This window comes from Oncorhynchus masou, chromosome 15, assembly GCF_036934945.1.
Source record: "Oncorhynchus masou masou isolate Uvic2021 chromosome 15, UVic_Omas_1.1, whole genome shotgun sequence".
In the NCBI taxonomy this organism is placed as follows: Eukaryota; Metazoa; Chordata; class Actinopteri; order Salmoniformes; family Salmonidae; genus Oncorhynchus; species Oncorhynchus masou.
Window position 1 is genome coordinate 39,284,051 of NC_088226.1, and position 19,842 is coordinate 39,303,892.

Consider the following 19,842-nt stretch of genomic DNA (forward strand, 5'->3'; position numbering starts at 1 on the left):
TCTCCTCCAGGTAGGATGGTACTGTCTGAGGCCAGCGATACTGCTATCCTAGAATATTCTTCTGCTGTCAGTCTAAACAGAGAGAACCAAACACTCTCAATCGGATAACGGCAGGCAGTCTCAGGGCAGGCAGAATGGTCAAAACCAGGAAAACAGGAACTAGACAAACACCGCCACAATGGGAAACTGCTGGTAGCCTTGACAAACAAAATGAACTGGCAACAGACAAACAGAGAACTCAGGTATAAATACACTGGGGTTAATGGGGAAGATGGGTGACACCTGGAGGGGTGGAGACAAGCACAAAGACAGTTAAAACATATCAGGGTGTGACAGACACAACACCCTTTGTTATGACTGGTGACCAGATATTATTGGTGGGTCTATGTGAAATCCATATCATTCTTCAAGTAAAAGTAAAGATGACATGTCAAACTCACCCTCCAACAAGTCCAACCCTGCCTCTGCAATTGAACACACTACACTCTTAGAAAAAAGGTTTTCCAAAGAGGTTCTTCAGCTGTTCCCATTGGAGAACCGTTTTTCGTTTCAGATAGAACCCTTTTTTGTTCTAGGTAAAACCCTTTTAGGTTCCATGTAAAACCCTCTGTAGAAAGAGTACAAGATGGAACACAAAAGGGATCTACCTGGAACCAAACAAGTTCTACCTGGAACCATAAAGGATTCTTCAAAGGGTTATTATATTGAGACAGCCAAAGAACCCTGTTAGGTTCCAGATAGCACCTTTTTTTCTAAGAGTGTAGCGTTAGACAATGAATAAAAACAATAAGAGGTTTCACTCCCCTGTATCCCCTGTGAGCTGTGATGTTGCTGACTACTGCAGGAAATAAACAATCAAGAAAACAGCTGAACAAAAATAAAAATAAAATATACACTGCTTTCGGAAGGTATTCAGACTCCTTGACTTTTTCAACCTTTTCTTATGTTACAGCCTTATTCAAAAATGGATTAAATAAAAACATTGTACTCAATCTACACACAATACCCCATAATGAAAAAGCGATTTATAGCAAATTCATTAAACGACAGAAATACCTTATTTACATTATTATTCAGACATTATTCAGAATCGAAATTGAGGTCAGGTGCATTCTGTTTCCATTGATCATCCTTGAGATGGTTCTACAACTTGATTGGAGTCCAAATTAAGGTCCCACAGTTGACAGTGCATGTCAGAGCAAAAACCAAGCTATAAGGTTGAAGGAATTGTCCATAACGCTACGAGACAGGACTGTGTCGAGTCACAGATCTGGGGAAGGGTTCCAAAAAATGTCTGCAGCATTGAAGGTCCCCAAGAACACAGTGGCCTTCATCATTCTTAAACGGAAGAAGTTTGGAACCACCAAGACTCTTCCTAGAGCTGGCTACCTGGCCAAAATGGTCAACTGGTGGAGAATAACCTTTTTCAGGGAGGTGACCAAGGCACAGACCAACCCGATGATCACGCTGACAGAGCTCTAGAGGTCCTTTGTGGAGATGGGAGACCTTCTAGAAGGATGGCCATCTCTGCAGCACTCCACCAATCAGGCCTTTATGGTAGAGTGGCCAGACGGAAGCCACTCCTCAGTAAAAGACACATGACAGCCCACTTGGAGTTTTCCAAAAGGCACCTAAAAGACTCTCAGACCATAAGGAACAAGATTCTCTGGTCTGATGAAATCAAGATCGAATGCCTGAATGCCAAGCATCACGTCTGGAGGAAACCTGGCACCATCCCTACGGTGAAGTATGGTGGTTGCAGTATCATGCTGTGGGGATATTTTTCAGTAGCAGGGACTGTGAGACTACTCAGAATGGAGGGAGAGATGAACAGAGCAAAGTACAGAGAGATCCTTGATGAAAACCTGCTCCGGAGTGCTCAGGACCTCAGACTGGGGTGAAGGTTCACTTTCCAACAGAAGAACGACCCTAAGCACACAACCGGAGAGAGAGAGAGAGAGAGAGAGAGAGAGAGAGAGAGAGAGAGAGAGAGAGAGAGAGAGAGAGGCTCTGTACTCCAACACTTTGGATTTGAAATAATTCAATGGCTACGAGGATGAAGTGCAGACTGTCAGCTTTAATTTGAGCAACACCAACATGAGAATGCTGTTCACTGACTACAGCGTAGTTCAACACCATAGTGCCCTCCAAGCTTATCGCTAAGCTTAGGACCCTGGGACTGAACACCTCCCTCTGCAACTGGATCCTGGACGTAGGCATGCTGGCCCCTCATTGGTGCATTTTCAGTCCCCTGCTGTACTTCCTGTTCACCCATGACCGTGTGGCCATGCACAACTCCAACACAATAATTAAGTTTGACAACAAAACGACGGTGGTAGGCCTGATCATCGACCACGATGAGACAGCCTATAGGGAGGAGGTCAGATATCTAGCAGTGTGGTGCCAGAACAACAACCTCTCCCTCAAAGTTGGCAAGACTAAGGAGCTTATTGTGGTGTACAGAAAATGGAGGGCCGAACACGCCCTCATTCACATCAACGGGGCTGTATTATTGCGGACCAAGAGTTTCAAGGTCCTCTGTGTCCACATCACTAAGGACCTATCACAGTCCAAACACAGCAACACAGATGTTAAGAGGGTACAACAATGCCTCTTCCCCCTCAGGAGGCTGAAAGGATTTGGCATGGGCCCTCAGATCCTCAAAGAAATCTACAGCTACACCATTGAGAGCATCTTGTCTGGCTGTATCACCGCTTGGTATGGCAACTGCTTGGCATCTGACCACAAGGCGCTACAGAGGGGAGTGTGTATGGCCCAGTACATCACTGGAGCCGAACTCCCTGCCATCCAGAACCTACATACCAGGCAGTGTCAGAGGAAGGCACCGAAAATATTCAAAGACTCCAACCACCCAAGTCATAGAGAGTTCTCTTTGCTACCGCACTGCAAGCGGTACCGGAGCACCACGTCTGTGACCAAAAGGCACCTGGACACCTTCTACCCCCAAGCCATAAGACTGCTGAACAGTTGACCAATTGGCTACCCGGACTAACACTTCTACATTCATTTTTTCCAACTGCTTACACATGTTTTCAAAACGGTCTCCTTTTTTCAAAACCCACACACAAAATGCAAAATGCCTCACATCTCCTTCAAAATGTAACACTGCATTGAAAATGCCATAAACACATGTCAGAATGAAGCATTTGCATCAGATGGCAAACACTGCTTTCATAATAGTACATTTTTGGATATACCATGTAAACACTGTTGTTCTAAATCTAAAGCTCTTTGGTCTTTCATAGGCTTATATCTATATTTCAATACAATGTTCTACAGTGAAAGTAATCTGCTGAGAGGGTAACAAGTACACTGTAAACACCAATGCAATGTAGAAACAGAAAATATTTATTAGGCCAAACATTACTGTTGTATACAGTAGCATACAACAAAACCATAAACATATGTATACCAAAAGTATATTCTTTAGAATAGGGTAAAGAACACAATTGTATGTGGGGTCCCAGGGGCGCAGTCCAGGAATTGGTAGGGGGGGGGGGGGGGTCTCCTTGTCTAAGCTACGCTTCATCTCTTCTCCGGCCTGGGTCTGGCCACAATACAATGCAAGATACGATTTCTCTTGCCAAACATTGAGGGAAGTATCTCCTAGCATGGTGTATCCAACCTTGGACAGAGGCAACCTCTATGTCCCCACATGCGTCCTCCATTGCCTGGAGAAGCGGCATGCGGGCATAGGGTTGGCGATCATACACTTTCCAGCGCCAGGCTGAGAAGAATTCATCTATGGGATTTAGAAAAGGTCAATATGGGGGTAGGTACAAATCTATAAATTGTGGATGGGTGGCAAACCAGTTTTGGACCAGAACAGCCTGGTGAAAACTAACATTGTCCCATAAAACCACAAATCTAGCAGGCTCCTGATCTGGATCAGGGACAAGCATTGTGTAAATTACATCCAGAAAAGTGAGTATATAGCCAGTGTTTTACGGACCCAGTGTGGCATTGTGATGGAGGACCCCGTAATTGCCCTCTGTCCTATTACATTTCTTCCGCGGCGCCTGGTTTTGGTGAGGTTGAAGCCAACCTCATCCAAATAAATTAATTAATGGCGAATTGCATGGGCATCCAGCTCCAATACACTCTGTAACAGACAAAAGGATATACAGATGAGTAAATATAGTATGTCTGAAGTACTGGAAGTAGTGTTGCATACATACCTCTACAAAGTCATGTAGCATATTCTTGACTGTCAGAGTTTCTCTCAAATGGCACCTTGTAAAGTTGTTTCATCGTCACTCGGTGCCATTGGAGGATGCGTTGTATGGTCGACAGGCTTACAGCATTGATGTAGGTGTCATTATTCAAGATATGCTCTCTTATCTCTCGAATCCTAATTGCATTGTTGGCCAAAACGATATTTATAATTACAGTTTCTTGTACATACGTAAACAAGCGTTCTCGTCCTCCAATATGTCTTTGTCTTTCCAGTCTGTACAGAATTCAAACACAGTATGTGTTCAGCATAGGAACTGTAAACAATGTACAAACAAATGTAGTACAGCATGATAACCAACCTCATTCATTCAATGCAGTGCAGTAAATGAATGGCTTAGAGTTACAAATGTTTATGCAATACTATGCAGTCGTACGTATTTTACAGTACATTACTGTAATGCTAAAATAGTCATTAGATACCTGTTCTCATTTCTGAAGGTTCAAATTATGGACGCCATTGTAAATCGACTCAAGTTGAGCTGGACTCTCAGTCCAGCCTCTCTCATGGTCAAGCCGTGGTTGATCACATGATCAACAAGTGTTGCCCTAATCTCATCAGAGATGGCTCTCCTTCTTTTTCTTATTTGCCCCCGTCCTCTTCTTCCTCATCCTCTCCCTCATACTCCTCTTGCTCTCTGTCCAGTGTTGGGGTCCATTGTTCAAAACAGGTCATCTGACCTTTAACCTATTTATAGACCTATACTACAGTAAAGCAGTGATTGGTTAGTGATCAGTTAAGCTATTAGTGTTTGCACATGTGAGGAGTGTGTGTGACCTGGTGAATAAGTGTAGCATTTTGATTGGTTGTGTTTGGAAAAGGAAAGCAAGTTACTTCCTGATAGATTTGTGTGTTTTAGGTAGAGAATTGTGTGTAGTGTTTTGAAAAAAAAGTGTTTTATGCAATTGACAACTGAGTCAAAGTCTGAGAAATAGCTTATGGTTTTGGATATTTGGTGTGTAGTTTTGCACTTTGAGTGAGAGGTTTCAAAAATCGTGTGGCATGAAAAGATTTTGTGTGTAAGCAGTTGGAAAAAACTGTAATGTGGATGCTACAATGATTACAGATAATCCTGAATGAATCATGAATAAAGATTACAGTGGCATAAATATCATGTCCCACAAAAATGCTAACCTCCCCTGTTATTGTTATGGTGTCTTGGAGGTATGATATTTGGCGTCTCTAACTTACTCACTCATCACTCAACGGTATAATTTCAAAATGTCTCACCCGATATGGATGAAAATTCCCTCAAATTAAAGCTGACAGTCTGTACCTTAACCTCATAGTCATTATACCATTTCAAATCCAAAGTACAGAGACAAAATAACAAACAATGTGTCACTGTCCAAATTCTTTTGGAGCTCACTGTATATTCTCTAATCCACCCTCTTGCTGTCTCTCTCTTCTTGTGCTCCCTTCCTCACTATCTCCTTCTTTCTCATTCTCTTTGCCTCCCTTTGTCTCTTTCTCTATACCTCCTCTTTATCCCCCCTCCTCTTCTCTCTCTCTCCCTCCCCCTTCTTTCACCCCCTACAGCCTCTCTCCCTCTCTCTTCCTCCTCTCTCTCTCTCTTTCTCTCTCTCTCCCTCTCTCTATTTTCTATCTTTCTCTTTCTCCCTCCTATCTCCCACCTCTCACTCTCTCTCCCCTCTCCCTCCTCTCTCTCCCTTCTCTGTCCAACCACTGGATGTTGACTCTCTCTCTCTTCTCCCTCCTCTCTCTCTCCTCCTTTGCCATCTCCTTTTCTCTCTCCCCTCCCTCACTCTCCCCTTCTCAATCTCTCTCACCACCCTTCTTTCTACCTCCATTTGACACAATGGTCTTGCAGAGGGAGAGAGAGAGATGAGAGGAGGGGAGAGAGAATAGAGGTAACAGAGAGATGCAGAGAGGGGGAATTAGAGAATAGAAACAGAGCAGGAGAGACAGAGAGAGAGACATGTCTGTCTGTCTGTCTGTCTGTCTGTGAGTCTCATCTTTTCAGATTTTCCCATTAACTAGAATGTATTGACATAACCGTCAATTGGTTGACACTCATCTTTTCCCATTGAATGGAAATCTATCGAGATAAACTTTAACCCTGTGACACATTTTTTCCCATTGAATGCAATGTATTGACATAAGTATCAGTTGGATGACACTCATCTTTTTCCATTGACAGCAATGTATTGACATAAGCATCAATTGGTTGACACATCTTTTCCTATTGAATGCAATGTATTGACATAAGCTTCAATAGGTTGACACTCAAATTTTCCCATTGATTGCAAATGTATTGATATGTGTCAACACCGTGACACTAATCTTTTCCCATTGAGTGTGATGTATTCAAATCAAATCCAATTTAATTTGTCACATGCTTTGTAAACAACAGGTGTGGACTAACAGTGAAATGCTTACTTACTTTGCAAAAAAATGCAGAGAGAAAGAATAGAGAAATAATAGAAAAGTAAAAACACGTAATAAAAAAGTATTAATATATACACAATGAGTAACGATAACTTGGCTACATACAATGGGTACCTGTACTGAGTCGATGTGCAGGGTAGATATAGGTAGATATGTACATATAGCCAGGAATAAAGTGACAGATAGTAAACAGTAGCAGCAGCGTATGTGATGAGTCAAAAAAGTTAGTGCAAAAATGATCAATGCAGATAGTCCAGGTAGCTATTTGGTTAACTATTTAACTAACTATTTAGCAGTCTTATGGCTTGGTGGTAGAAGCTGTTCAGAGTCCTGTTGGTTCCATACTTGATGCATCGGTACTGCTTGCCATGCGTTATCAGAGAGTACAGACTATGACTTGGATGGCTGCAGACTTTGACGATTTTTAGGGCCTTCCTCTGACATCACCTGCTATAGACAGCCTTGCGGTCGGATGCCAAGCAGTTGCCATTTCAAGCGATGATGCAGTTAGTAAAATACTCGGAATAGCGCATAACATTTTGAGGATGTGAGAGCCCATGCCAAATCTTTTCAGCCTCCTGCGGAAGAAGAGGCGTTGTCGTGGCCTCTTCATGACTGTGTTGGTCTGTTTAGACAATGATAGATCCTTAGTGATGTGGACACCAAGGAACTCTCGAAGCGCTCTACTTCAGTCCCGTCGATGTGAATGGGGGTGTGATCGTCCTTCCGTTTCCTGTAATGAACGATCAGCTCCTTTGTCTTGCGTATTTTGAGGGAGAGGTTGTTGCCTCTTACCTCCTCCCGATAGGCTGTCTCATCATTGTCAGTGATCAGGCCTACCACCGTTGTGTCATTGGCAAACTTAATGATGATGTTGGAGTCGTACACGTCCACGCAGTTGTGGGTGAACAGGGAGTACAGGAGGGGACTAAGCACGCACCCCTGAGGGGCCCTTGTGTTGAGGGTAATTGTGGCAGATGTGTTGGTGCCTACCTTCACCACCTGGGGGCGTCCCATCAGGAAGTCCAGGATCCAGTTGCAGAGTGTTCAGTCCCAGGGTCCTTAGCTTAGTGATGAGCTTGGAGGAAACTATGGTGCTGAACGCTAAGCTGTAGTCAATGAACAGCATTCTCACTTGGTGTTCCTTTTGTACAATTGAGAAAGAGCAATGTGGTGTGCAATAGAGATTACGTGATCTGTGGATCTGTTCGGGCAGTATGCAAATTGGAGTGGGTCCAGGGTGTCTGGGATGATGGTGTTGATGTTAGCCATGACTAGCATTTCAAAGCATTTCGTAGCTACAGATGTGAGTGCTACGGGGCAAAAGTCATTTAGACAGATTACATTGGTGTTCTTGGGCACAAGGTCTATGGTGGTCTGCTTGAAACATGTACATATTACAGACTGAGTCAGGGAGAGGTTGAAAATGTCAGTGAAGATACTTACCAGCTGGTACATCTGGCCCTGCGGCCTTGTGAATGTTAACTTGTTTAAAGTTCTTACTCACATCGGCTATTGAGAACGTGATCATACAGTCGTCTAGAACAGCTGGTGCTCTCACTCATGTTTCAGTGTTGCTTGCCACAAAGCGAGCATAGAAGGAATTTAGCTCATCTGGTAGGCTTGCGTCACTGGGCAGGTGCGGCTGGGTTGCCCTGTGCAATCCATGATAGTTGGTAAGCCCTGCCACATCCGACAAGCGTCAGAGCCGGGTGTAGTAGGATTCGGTTTTAGTCCTATACTGAAGCTTTGCCTGTTTGACAGTTCATAAAGTGTCCCATAAGTGTCAACATTGTGATGTTCTTCTTTTCTCATTGAATGCAATGTATTGACAAATGTGTAAACCCCTGTGACACTCATCTTTTCCTATACATTGCATTCAATTGACATACAGTACCAGTCAGAAGTTAGGACACACCTACTCATTCAAGGGTTTTCCTTTTTTTTCTTTTTACTATTTTCTATTTTAGATTCTTCAAAGTAAGCACCATTTGCCTTGATGACAGCTTTGCACACTCTTGCCATTCTCTCAACCAGCATCAAGCTTTTTATGTCACTCACATTAACATCTGATAACCATGTGTATGTGACCAATAAAATTTGATTTGATTTAATTTGATTGATGAGGTAGTCACCTGGAATGCATTTCAATTAACAGGTGTGCCTTGTTAAATGTGGATTTGTGTAATTTATTTCCTTCATAATGCGTTTGAGCCAATCAGTTGTGTTGTGAAAAGGTAGGGTAGTAAAAGACCAAGTCCATATTATGGCAAGAACAGCTCAAATAAGCAAAGAGAAACGACAGTCCATCATTACATTAAGACATGAAGGTCAATGCAGAAAACGTCTTAAAGTGCAGTCGCAAAAACCGTCATGCGGTATGATGAAACTGGCTCTCATGAGGACCGCAACAAGAAAGGAAGACCCAGAGTACCTCTGCTGCAAAGGATAAGTTCATTAGAGTTACCAGCCTCAGAAAATGCAGCCCAAATAAATGCTTCACAGGGTTCAAGTAACAGACACATCTCAACATCAACTGTTCAGTTGGGTTGAGGAGGAGACTGTGTGAATCAGGCCTTCATGGTTGAACTGCTGCAAAGAAACCACTACTAAAGGACACCAATAATAAGAAGAGACTGGCTTGGGCCAAAACACAATCAATGGAAATTAAACCAGTGGAAATCTGTCCTTTGGTCTGATTAGTCCAAATGTGAGATTTCTGGTTCCAACCGCCGTGTCTTTGTGAGACACAGAGTACGTGAACGATTGTGTGGTTCCCACCGTGAAAGATAGAGGAGGAGGTGTGATGGTGTAGGGTTGCTGGTCATTTATTTAGAATTCAAGACACACTTGACCAGCATGGCTACCACAGCATTCTGCAGCAATACACCATCCCATCTGGTTTGCGCTTAGTGGGACTATCATTTGTGTTTCAACAGGACCATGACCCAACACACCTCCAGGCTGTGTAAGGGCTATTTGACCAAGAAGGATAGTAATGGAGTCCTGCATCAGATGACCTGGCCTCCACAATCACCCGACCTCAACCCAATTGAGATGGTTTGGGATGAGTTGGACCACAGAGTGAAGGAAAAGCAGCCAACTCAGCATATGTGGGAAAGCCTTCAAGACTGTTAGAAAAGCATTCCAGGTGAAGCTGTTGAGAGATTGCCAAGAGTGTGCAAAGCTGTCATGAAGGCAAAGGGGGACTACTTTGAAGAATCTAAAATCTACAATATATTGATTTGTTTAACAATTTTCTGGCTACAACATGATTCCATATGTATTGTTTCATAGTTTTGACGTCTTCACTATTATTCTACAATTTAGAAAATAGTAAAAAATAAAGAAAAACCCTGGAATGAGTAGATGTGTCCAAACGTTTGACTGGTACTGTACGCTTCAATTGGTTTACACATTTTCTGATTAAATGCAATGTATTGACATACAGTGTCAACCTTGTGACATTCATCTTTTACCATCGAATGCAATTTATTGACTTAAGCATCAATTGGTTGACACTCATATTTTCTCATTGACTACAAATGCATTGACATAAGCATCAGCCTTGTGACGCTCTTCTTTTCCCATTGAATGAAATGTATTGACATAAGCGCCAACCTCTGTGGCACTCACCTTTTCCTATTGAATGCAATGTATTGACATAAGCTTCAATTGGTTTTAAAAGATTTTTGGATTAAATGCAATATATTGACATACAGTGTCAACCCTGTGACATTCATATTTTACCATTGAATGCAATGTATTAATATAAGCATCAATTGGTAGACATCTTTTCCCACTGACTGTGATGCACTGACAAAAGCGTCAAATGAAGCCTGGCCAACTGACATAAGCTTCAAGTGGTTGAAACCTAACTTGCAAAAATGACGTTTTTCTATGATATCATGTTGGCAGCCATGGCTCAAAGACTACCTGTAATCACAAGCACAATAAAGAGAAGAGAGAGAGAAGGGGGCAAAGACCACTGATATACAGCAGTCCTTAAACCACCCCTACTCTGGGTGCAGTGTGTGTGTTTGCTAGGTTTTATACGGAAGCTGAACAAACTGCAACGCTTGCAGGATTGTGCAGATTACATACAATTTATGGTTCAAAGGTCACAAGCTAGCCCAAAAGGAATTGTAAGCACTTTTTATCAAGCTACCTAGCTAGTTTGTCTTGTACATTTTCAGTTGAACCTTTACAGGGTGAGGACAGGGTACTTTTCATTAAATATATATATTGATTTTCAGACAATGTACACTGTAAACCCCATTTGCATTTGTTTTTAAAATACTTCTAGTAAGTTGAGCTTGGGCAATGAAAAGTAATTATTATTTAAAATGTTTATGTGGTACTGACTCAAAACGTAATGAGAAGTCACATCAACTAAGATTTTGTAAAGTTATGATAACAAATTAACTTTTTTCCCAGCATGCTCCAGCATGCAGACAAAACAGGCTTTTTGGGAATATTTTCAAATACAATCATGGGATAACACAGGTTGGAAAGTGAATGGCTCCTGAAGACTAATCTGTTTGCTGTAGGCTACCAAAAGTGTTTGATCAACTTCCAAATATTGTTTTACAAAGTAACAAGGTTTTACAAAGTAGTGAGTGGGCTGCACATCATTGGGGGAGTCAGCGAAACTGGAAAGCATTTTTAGGACTATAATGTCCTCCTCATACTGTAGCCTAAAATACATGTCTCCACACACCTAGGCCTAGGCTAATGATGGATTCAAGACAATGTCGTTTTTATTGATATCAGATTCTCAGTGTCAAAGTAGCTTGTCATTTTATCATTTGATATTTTTTCCTCACCCGTTCAAGAACCTCAGAGCTCCTCAGATAACCCCCTCTCCTGATCACTTTTTGTTCAGCACCTCCCGATTTACAAATTAAGCATTTGCTGTCAGTCAAGGTGAGCTCATGAAAGTTAGTTCCCCACCCACTCAGCCTGTCTTTTCTTATTTCCTGGTAGCCATGAGAGAAAAGGTAATTTTTCTCACATTTTGAGCATTTCAGTCACTCAAAAGGCTATTTTACATGGGAACCGTTAACAATTCAGAGAGGCATAAGGGAATCTTCTCCTGTCATAGAGCCCATGTTCCTATCCAATTCTATTGCAACCCAAAATCCTGACTCTTGTTCATGGAAATTCCTCATTTCTGTAATCCATAGGTTGCATTATCAAAGCACGTCTCTTGCCTACGCATGTCAAAATACCTCTATAACATTTTCCCTGCACTGTCTCCTACATGCTTCCCATATGAAAGCTTCGATAGAGAATGTGTGATCAACAAACAGTACGAGAGTAGATATGGATATGTTTTATACTGAATTGGTCCCCGTTAAGATAACCTTGATATTTAAAAAAAGGTCACTGTTCATCTCCTAGTTATTCATGAGCTGATCTACTATCTGTATAGCAAATTCGGTCATTTTACTTTTGTTAGACTGCCTTTACAAAGTTAGAATGATTGGACAACGCTAAACTCGGGGGGACTTCCTGTGCAATTTCCGTGTTGAGATAGCCTACTGCTGAAATGCGCTGGCAATCAAAGATCGTTACTCTATCATTGGTAAATATCAGTTTAATTTGCTCTGAATTATTATAATTTTTTTCTCCCCAATTGCGATCTTGTCTCATCGCTGCAACTCCCCAAACTGGCTACTTAACACCCACCGTTTGGGGAAACGCCATAGAACTGAGGAGCGAGGTCAGCCTGCAGGTGCCTGGCGCGACATAAGGAGACACAATGGTTTTTAACGCTTTAAATGGGCACTTCGATTTTGGCATCAGTTAACTAGCTACCTAGCTATTTAAACCAACCCTCTCTGCGAACATGCCTTCTGCGATGTTGGTTACAAATCGGGATTTAATTCAATTAGGTAAGAGAATAAAACGTGATTTACAAAAAAAACACTTAATAATCCCACCTCCCTCCTGATCCAAGTGTTTGACATGGGTGAGGGGACCAGTAACAATATGATTCAACTTTATTAATGTAGCAGAAACAGTCATACTTTAGTAGTCCTACTTTGATCTGGTTTCATCTAAATATCATCAAATTTCATGAAAAACATGATATTGACTGTTTGGGACCTTTAAGAAAAAAAGATAATACATTGCTGTCAACTGTATTATTATTGAATATTTAATAGTCCCCCATTAGTTTATGTAAGAGTAAGGAACAAATCGATAGCAGAACCAGCAATAGAAACTTAATTGCAAACAAACACACACGAGCACATACAACCGCATACATGTTTTATTCAATTCCTTTATTATAGTTAAGTATATACAAAGACATGAAATGGAAAAGTACATCAAAGCTAGTGTCAATATTATAGTTGGTAGATTTTATGATAGATTTATCAAAATATTTCTACAGTATGTAACATGTCATAAGTGTTTATTTATTGGCAGTTAGACTAGTTGCAATAAATTTGATGTCATACACTCAAAAGAAAGAAAAATTTGACAACATTACAATTTTCAATGTTTATGTGAGCAGCTCTGGCATCAAAATATTTAGCATATTACTTAGTACACAAATCATGATGACATTGTTATTGCTAAATTGCTAGTTAATAAATGATATCAGTCAAGATCATCTTGGATTCAGGTTGGCATCTCGGAGAGACTCAATGATGGCATATTGCACGTTCAACGTATCGGTTTGATGGATATTCTGTGGACCAAATAAATATATATTTTAGTGTGTGTGTGTGTGTGTGTGTGTGTGTGTGTGTGTGTGTGTGTGTGTGTGTGTGTGTGTGTGTGTGTGTGTGTGTGTGTGTGTGTGTGTGTGTGCACACGCGCGTGTCTGTAGCCTACCGTGTAGTCCTCCGCATAATAGCAGTGTCTTAGGTTCAAATGTCTGATGAAGTTCCTGCTGATTTGGTTTGGGTTACCGTGTGGTAGAGAGACACACACCGGACACACCTAGATGGCACCAGAGAGCAACGATCACTCAAAGCAACAAAGTTTCAGCTCAAGTGGCCAACAACCCTCTAGGACTAGAGACTAAGGATGAGGACACCCTGGAGGCAGTGACAATTGTTACTAAGTGGAATATCGTGGTTAAACAACACAAAATAACACAAAATATGATTTCAAACCCAGTGATTGAAAGCAACTGATGACTTATAACATGTTTATCACTGACCACGGGCCCGTTGTTATAGTGATGGTTGTCATTGCAGTGACCCACCAGATCCTGCTCATTCAGACCACTCTCCTGGCAGATCGGACAGACAAACGTCCTCACTGCAGCACTGAGAGAGAAGTAGGGGGAGACAGATAGGCACAGAGAGAGTGAGCATTAGAGGAAAATATGAATAAATGAAATACTGTAATTGTATATCTTGAAGACAAGGGTAAATATTCACTCTAAAGTAAACCAGTAGCTTTCTTATTTTGCTATCTGGCCTTGCAGGTTCATGCAAGCCATTAACTCTTGAAACTCCCCATCCCGGATCCGGGATTGTGACTAAGCCTCAGGCTCATTAGCATAACGCAACGTTAACGATTTCTGAAAATCGCAAATAAAATTAAAATAATGCGTTTGCTCTCAAGCTTAGCCTTTTCTTAACAACACTGTCATCTCAGATTTTCAAAATATGCTTTTGAACCATAGAAATGGACTAATTTGTGTAAGAGTATGCAAAGCTAGCATAGCATTTTGTGTAGCATGTAGCACGCAACATTTTCACAAAAGCCAGATAACCAAATAAATAAAATCATTTACCTTTGAAGAGCTTCTGATGTTTTCAATGAGGAGACTCCCAGCCACATACCAAATGCGCAGTGTTTCCTGAAAGCGTCTGTGTGTAGGAGAAATCGTTCCGTTTTCTACATTGCGCCTGGCTACCGAAACGAACCGAAAATGCAGTCACCTACAACGTGAAACTTTTTCCGGATTAACTACATAATATCGACCGAAACATGGCAAACGTTGTTTGGAATCAATCCTCAAGGTGTTTTTTCACATAACTCTTCATTGACATGCAGTTCTTGGAAGCTTGCTTCTCTCTCTGTGCCCCATGGAAAAATACTGGCAGGTGACTTTTGCGCACCAATTTCGGCGCAGGACACCGGGCGGACACGTGGTAAATGTGGTCTCTTATGGTCAATCTTCCAACGATCTGCCTACAAATACGTCACAATGCTGCAGACACCTTGGGGAAACGACAGAAAGAGCAGACTCATTCCTCTTGCGTTCACAGCCATATAAGGAGATCATGAAAGACAGAGCCTCAAAAATCCTTGTCATTTCCTGGATGCCAAGTCATCTTGGTTTTGCCTGAAGCTCACGTTAAAGGGCACGCACAGAGAAGATATTTGTATTTCTGGACACGTCAGAGTGTTTTCTTTCGAACAGTAGCAATTATATGCATAGTCGAGCATCTTTTTGTGACAAAATATCTTGTTTAAAACGGGAACGTTTTTCTTCCAAAAATGAAATAGCGCCACCATAAGTGTAAGAGGTTAAGAAGTGACACACAATCATGTAAGATTTTTAATGATGAGTCAGCAACAGAGGCGGCTGGCGGGACGAGCTATAGGAGGATGGGCTCATTGTAACGGCTGAAATGGAATTCATGGGACGGTATCAAACACAAACATATGGAAACCACATGGTTTACTCCGTTCCATTGATTCCATTCCAGCTATTACAATGAACCCATCCTCCTATAGCTTCTCCCACCAGCCTCCTCTGCTCTGCAGTAGTCTAAAATGAGAAGCACATGTATAAGAATCATACTTGAATCACTATAAGACAAGCACACTAATGAAAACACACATACCACTGGTGACTTATCCATCATAAGTGAAGGAGAGGGAAGGTGGATTGCAAAAAATTCAGCCTTGCAATAATGACTGTGAATCACCCAGTACAGGGGTAGCTAATGGAGAGGGCATAGAGGTGGGTCTTTGAGTTGGGGAGGGTGTGTGCTGAGGAAGGGCCAATGGCTGTGGTCCTGGGGCACCGAATGTCCTGGGGTGGGGTTAGGTGTGGTGATAGGTGCCGGTGCAGGGGCGGCAGCCACAGGGGTAAGAGAGGGGGCAGATGTTCGAGCCATAGTCATGCATGCACCATTGGTAGGGGCAGGAGGGTTGATGGTCGGCGTGGTGATTGGTGTTTGTGAAGTAGGAACAGCAAGAGGAGTAACAGATGTGTGGGTCATAGACATATGTAAATCTTTGACTGGGGCAGGGGGAGTGATGGAGGAGGAAGGAGGAAGGTTTGGGGAAGAATCTTGGAGTGGGAAGGGGAGGGGCTGTAGTGACTCTGTAACTGAGCTTTGATTGACCATGCTCCTGTAACGGATGTGAAACAGCTAGCTTAGTTAGCGGTGGTGCGCGCTAAATAGCGTTTCAATCGGTGACGTCACTTGCTCTGAGACCTTGAAGTAGTAATTCCCCTTGCTCTGCAAGGGCCACAGCTTTTGTGGAGCGATGGGTAACGATGCTTCGTGGGTGACTGTTGTTGATGTGTGCAGAGGGTCCCTGGTTCGCGCCCGGGTATGGGCGAGGGGACGGTCTAAAGTTATACTGTTACACTCCTTCCTGTTGCATGAGTAGCTATTTTCAGTAGTCTGATTTGGCAAAAAAAAAAAACTTAAAAAGCGGAGGTATGCAATCAGTCAACCTTTAGGTCCTTATTGAAACTGTCAGTGCATTCATTGTAACCCTCGGTATATGACGCTTAGCTCACAGGAGGTTGGTGGCACCTTCATTGGCGAGGACGGGATTGTGGTAATGGCTGGAGCAGAATCAGTAGAATGGTGTCAAATGCATCAAACACATGGTGTCCATGCGTTTGATGTATTTGATGCCATTCTACTGGTTTCCATGCGTTTGATGTATTTGATGCCATTCTACTGGTGTCCATGCGTTTGATGTATTTGATGCCATTCTACTGGTGTCCATGCGTTTGATGTATTTGATGCCATTCTACTGGTGTCCATGCGTTTGATGTATTTGATGCCATTCTACTGGTTTCCATGCGTTTGATGTATTTGATGCCATTCTACTGGTTTCCATGCGTTTGATGTATTTGATGCCATTCTACTGGTGTCCATGCGTTTGATGTATTTGATGCCATTCTACTGGTGTCCATGCGTTTGATGTATTTGATGCCATTCTACTGGTGTCCATGCGTTTGATGTATTTGATGCCATTCTACTGGTGTCCATGCGTTTGATGTATTTGATGCCATTCTACTGGTTTCCATGCGTTTGATGTATTTGATGCCATTCTACTGGTTTCCATGCGTTTGATGTATTTGATGCCATTCTACTGGTGTCCATGCGTTTGATGTATTTGATGCCATTCTACTGGTTTCCATGCGTTTGATGTATTTGATGCCATTCTACTGGTTTCCATGCGTTTGATGTATTTGATGCCATTCTACTGGTGTCCATGCGTTTGATGTATTTGATGCCATTCTACTGGTGTCCATGCGTTTGATGTATTTGATGCCATTCTACTGGTGTCCATGCGTTTGATGTATTTGATGCCATTCTACTGGTGTCCATGCGTTTGATGTATTTGATGCCATTCTACTGGTTTCCATGCGTGTGATGTATTTGATGCCATTCTACTGGTTTCCATGCGTTTGATGTATTTGATGCCATTCTACTGGTGTCCATGCGTTTGATGTATTTGATGCCATTCTACTGGTGTCCATGCGTTTGATGTATTTGATGCCATTCTACTGGTGTCCATGCATTTGATGTATTTGATGCCATTCTACTGGTTTCCATGCGTTTGATGTATTTGATGCCATTCTACTGGTGTCCATGCGTTTGATGTATTTGATGCCATTCTACTGGTTTCCATGCGTTTGATGTATTTGATGCCCTTCTACTGGTGTCCATGCGGTTGATGTGTTTGATACCATTCCATTGGTTCCGGTCCAGCAATTATTATGAGCCTTCCTCTCCTCAGCAGCCTCCTGTGGTTTAGAAAAGTAATGTTCTTCCAGGGTCTCTACATGGTTTTGCTGTATTTGGCTCTGTGTGTTTGACTGTGTATAGACCAGTCCCTCACTCACCTCTGGATATCACCTGTCACAGGTCTAGTTGCTGGGGTGTAAATCCTCGTCAAGCCAGAGAGAGGTTGATCCAACCTGATGACTGTGGTCCTCGTCTGGACTGTGACACCAGTGGCACCAGCAGGCATTATGTCATCAGCCTGTGCCTTAGCTCTGCACAAAGGGCAGTGGGGTGACCACTTTAAAGAGCGCGAGAGACATCGTCGGCAGAACCTGCAACACACGCAGACACACACAGCACACACACTTCATTCAATTAAATGCGTAAGCAACATGCATAACTGTGGTAATGGTCCACTGATAAAGTGGGCACATTCTTCAGTCATGAAGTATACACTTACAGAATCAAACCTGCAAGAACCTATTTCCCAACACTGCAGCTATGTCATAAATCCAGACAACATTGATCATAACATTGAAAGAAAAAGGTTAAAGTACTCTCATCCATATTTAGATAGGCTACCTTCTCTCAGAAGAGGAATTACCATATAAGTATAATATTTGGGAATATCAGGGGATTTTTTTGTGGTGTGAGGGAAAATTCCCCTCAAGTAAAGACACGCTATCAAGTGTTATTGTTATTTACCAGCAGTGGACGGGGTGGAGGAAGTAAAGAACCTTTTTTATTACTTAGAGTCATTGGTAAAATCATATCATATGATCTTTGACAAGACATCCAAAAACTAAACTGTAGTCTACTTTACAAACACTTTGATGTCAATCTCATCTCAGTAGTTTATCATATTACTCAAGTGATGTTGAAAGCACTGTGAATGAGAAACATCAATGTACACATATACTGTTGCCTTTGCGCTGTGCTGATGGTCTTTATTGACAGAAATAGAGAATTCATAGAACACTTATTTGAGGGAGTTCAGACACTGAGTTAATTATATTAGAGAGAATGACCTATTTGGGATTAGAGGACTTTATAGCCATCAGCTCCGGGAAGTGAACCTAATTTACATTCACTCAATTTAAATAGAAAGACCAGGCTACACGTTAAGTTACAGATTAGGCTGGAAGCTGTGGAGTTACACTAGATAATATTCCAATAAAAAGAGGTTACTCACACATGAGAACAGGCAGCAGGGTGATGTGGATCCATCAGGGGGCTCATACAGATGGGACACTCATCCTCAGAACGGGTCTGTAGGCCTGCTGCAGAGTGGGCCATACTTTGGCTGGGACAGATTCTCTCTCCAGGACAGAGTACACTACAGTCTCCCCTGGGGCCGGTGTGGTGTGTGTGAGGCAGCGACTTTACTGCCTTGCTAAAAAAAAATGCCTGGCTACCTACCTACCTACCTCAGAGTACAGCCTCTTACCTACAGACCCAGCCCATAGGAGGGAAACTCCAATCACACAGCTGACTGAGTTCTTTAGACCCAGCCCAGGGACTTTCTGGACTGTCTTTACTGAAAGCAAACTCACTTTCCGGGAGAGGGTGTGTGTGTGTGTGTGTGTGTGTGTGTGTGTGTGTGTGTGTGTGTGTGTGTGTGTGTGTGTGTGTGTGTGTGTGTGTGTGTGTGTGTGTGTGTGTGTGTGTGTGTGTGTGTGTGTGACAACCAGGTTCTCAGGATAAGGCATGACAATGAAGACTTGAACTGGGTATTCGGTATCCAGACAGCTGACTGAGTTCTTTAGTCCCAGCCCAGGGACTTTCTGGACTGTCTTTACTGAAAGCAAACTCACTTTCCGGGAGAGGGTGTGTGTGTGTGTGTGTGTGTGTGTGTGTGTGTGTGTGTGTGTGTGTGTGTGTGTGTGTGTGTGTGTGTGTGTGTGGTGTGTGTGTGAGTGTGTGTGTGTGTGTGTGTGTGACAACCAGGTTCTCAGGATAAGGCATGACAATGAAGACTTGAACTGGGTACTCAGTATCCAGGAAGGCACACCACACAGTAGTACAAAAAATATAACAGCTTTTATTAAAAAAGGGCAATGTGCAGTTGCTACATCCATTTTGTTGACTTAACGATATGTACCAAAGGATTCTTCAAGAATATAACTGATAATTGCCTCATGAACTTAGTTCAACTGTAGTACCCCATCTGAAACCAAAATATAAGCTTGTTTTAAATGTAAACAGACACTGTGTCGCCTCAAAATG

The 19,842-nt window shown here is 42.4% G+C and overlaps 1 protein-coding gene across 2 annotated transcripts; it reads right to left on the bottom strand.

Moving 5' to 3' along the window:
• Nucleotides 1-12,923: 12,923 nt before the first annotated feature.
• LOC135556234 (E3 ubiquitin-protein ligase RNF138-like) lies at nt 12,924-19,074 on the bottom strand. Of its 2 annotated transcripts, none has more exons than XM_064989254.1 (5): nt 18,809-19,074; nt 17,736-17,948; nt 13,887-13,950; nt 13,511-13,618; nt 12,924-13,364 (listed from the first exon to the last, which is right to left on the bottom strand). In XM_064989254.1, exons 1-5 carry the CDS (start codon nt 18,910-18,912, stop codon nt 13,284-13,286), a joined length of 570 nt encoding a protein of 189 aa, XP_064845326.1. In that variant the 5' UTR covers nt 18,913-19,074; the 3' UTR covers nt 12,924-13,283. The 2 variants fall into 2 exon arrangements, with proteins under 2 accessions (XP_064845326.1, XP_064845325.1); XM_064989253.1 differs by having other exon boundaries at nt 13,842-13,950; nt 18,809-19,066.
• Between the last annotated feature and the right edge of the window lie 768 nt (nt 19,075-19,842).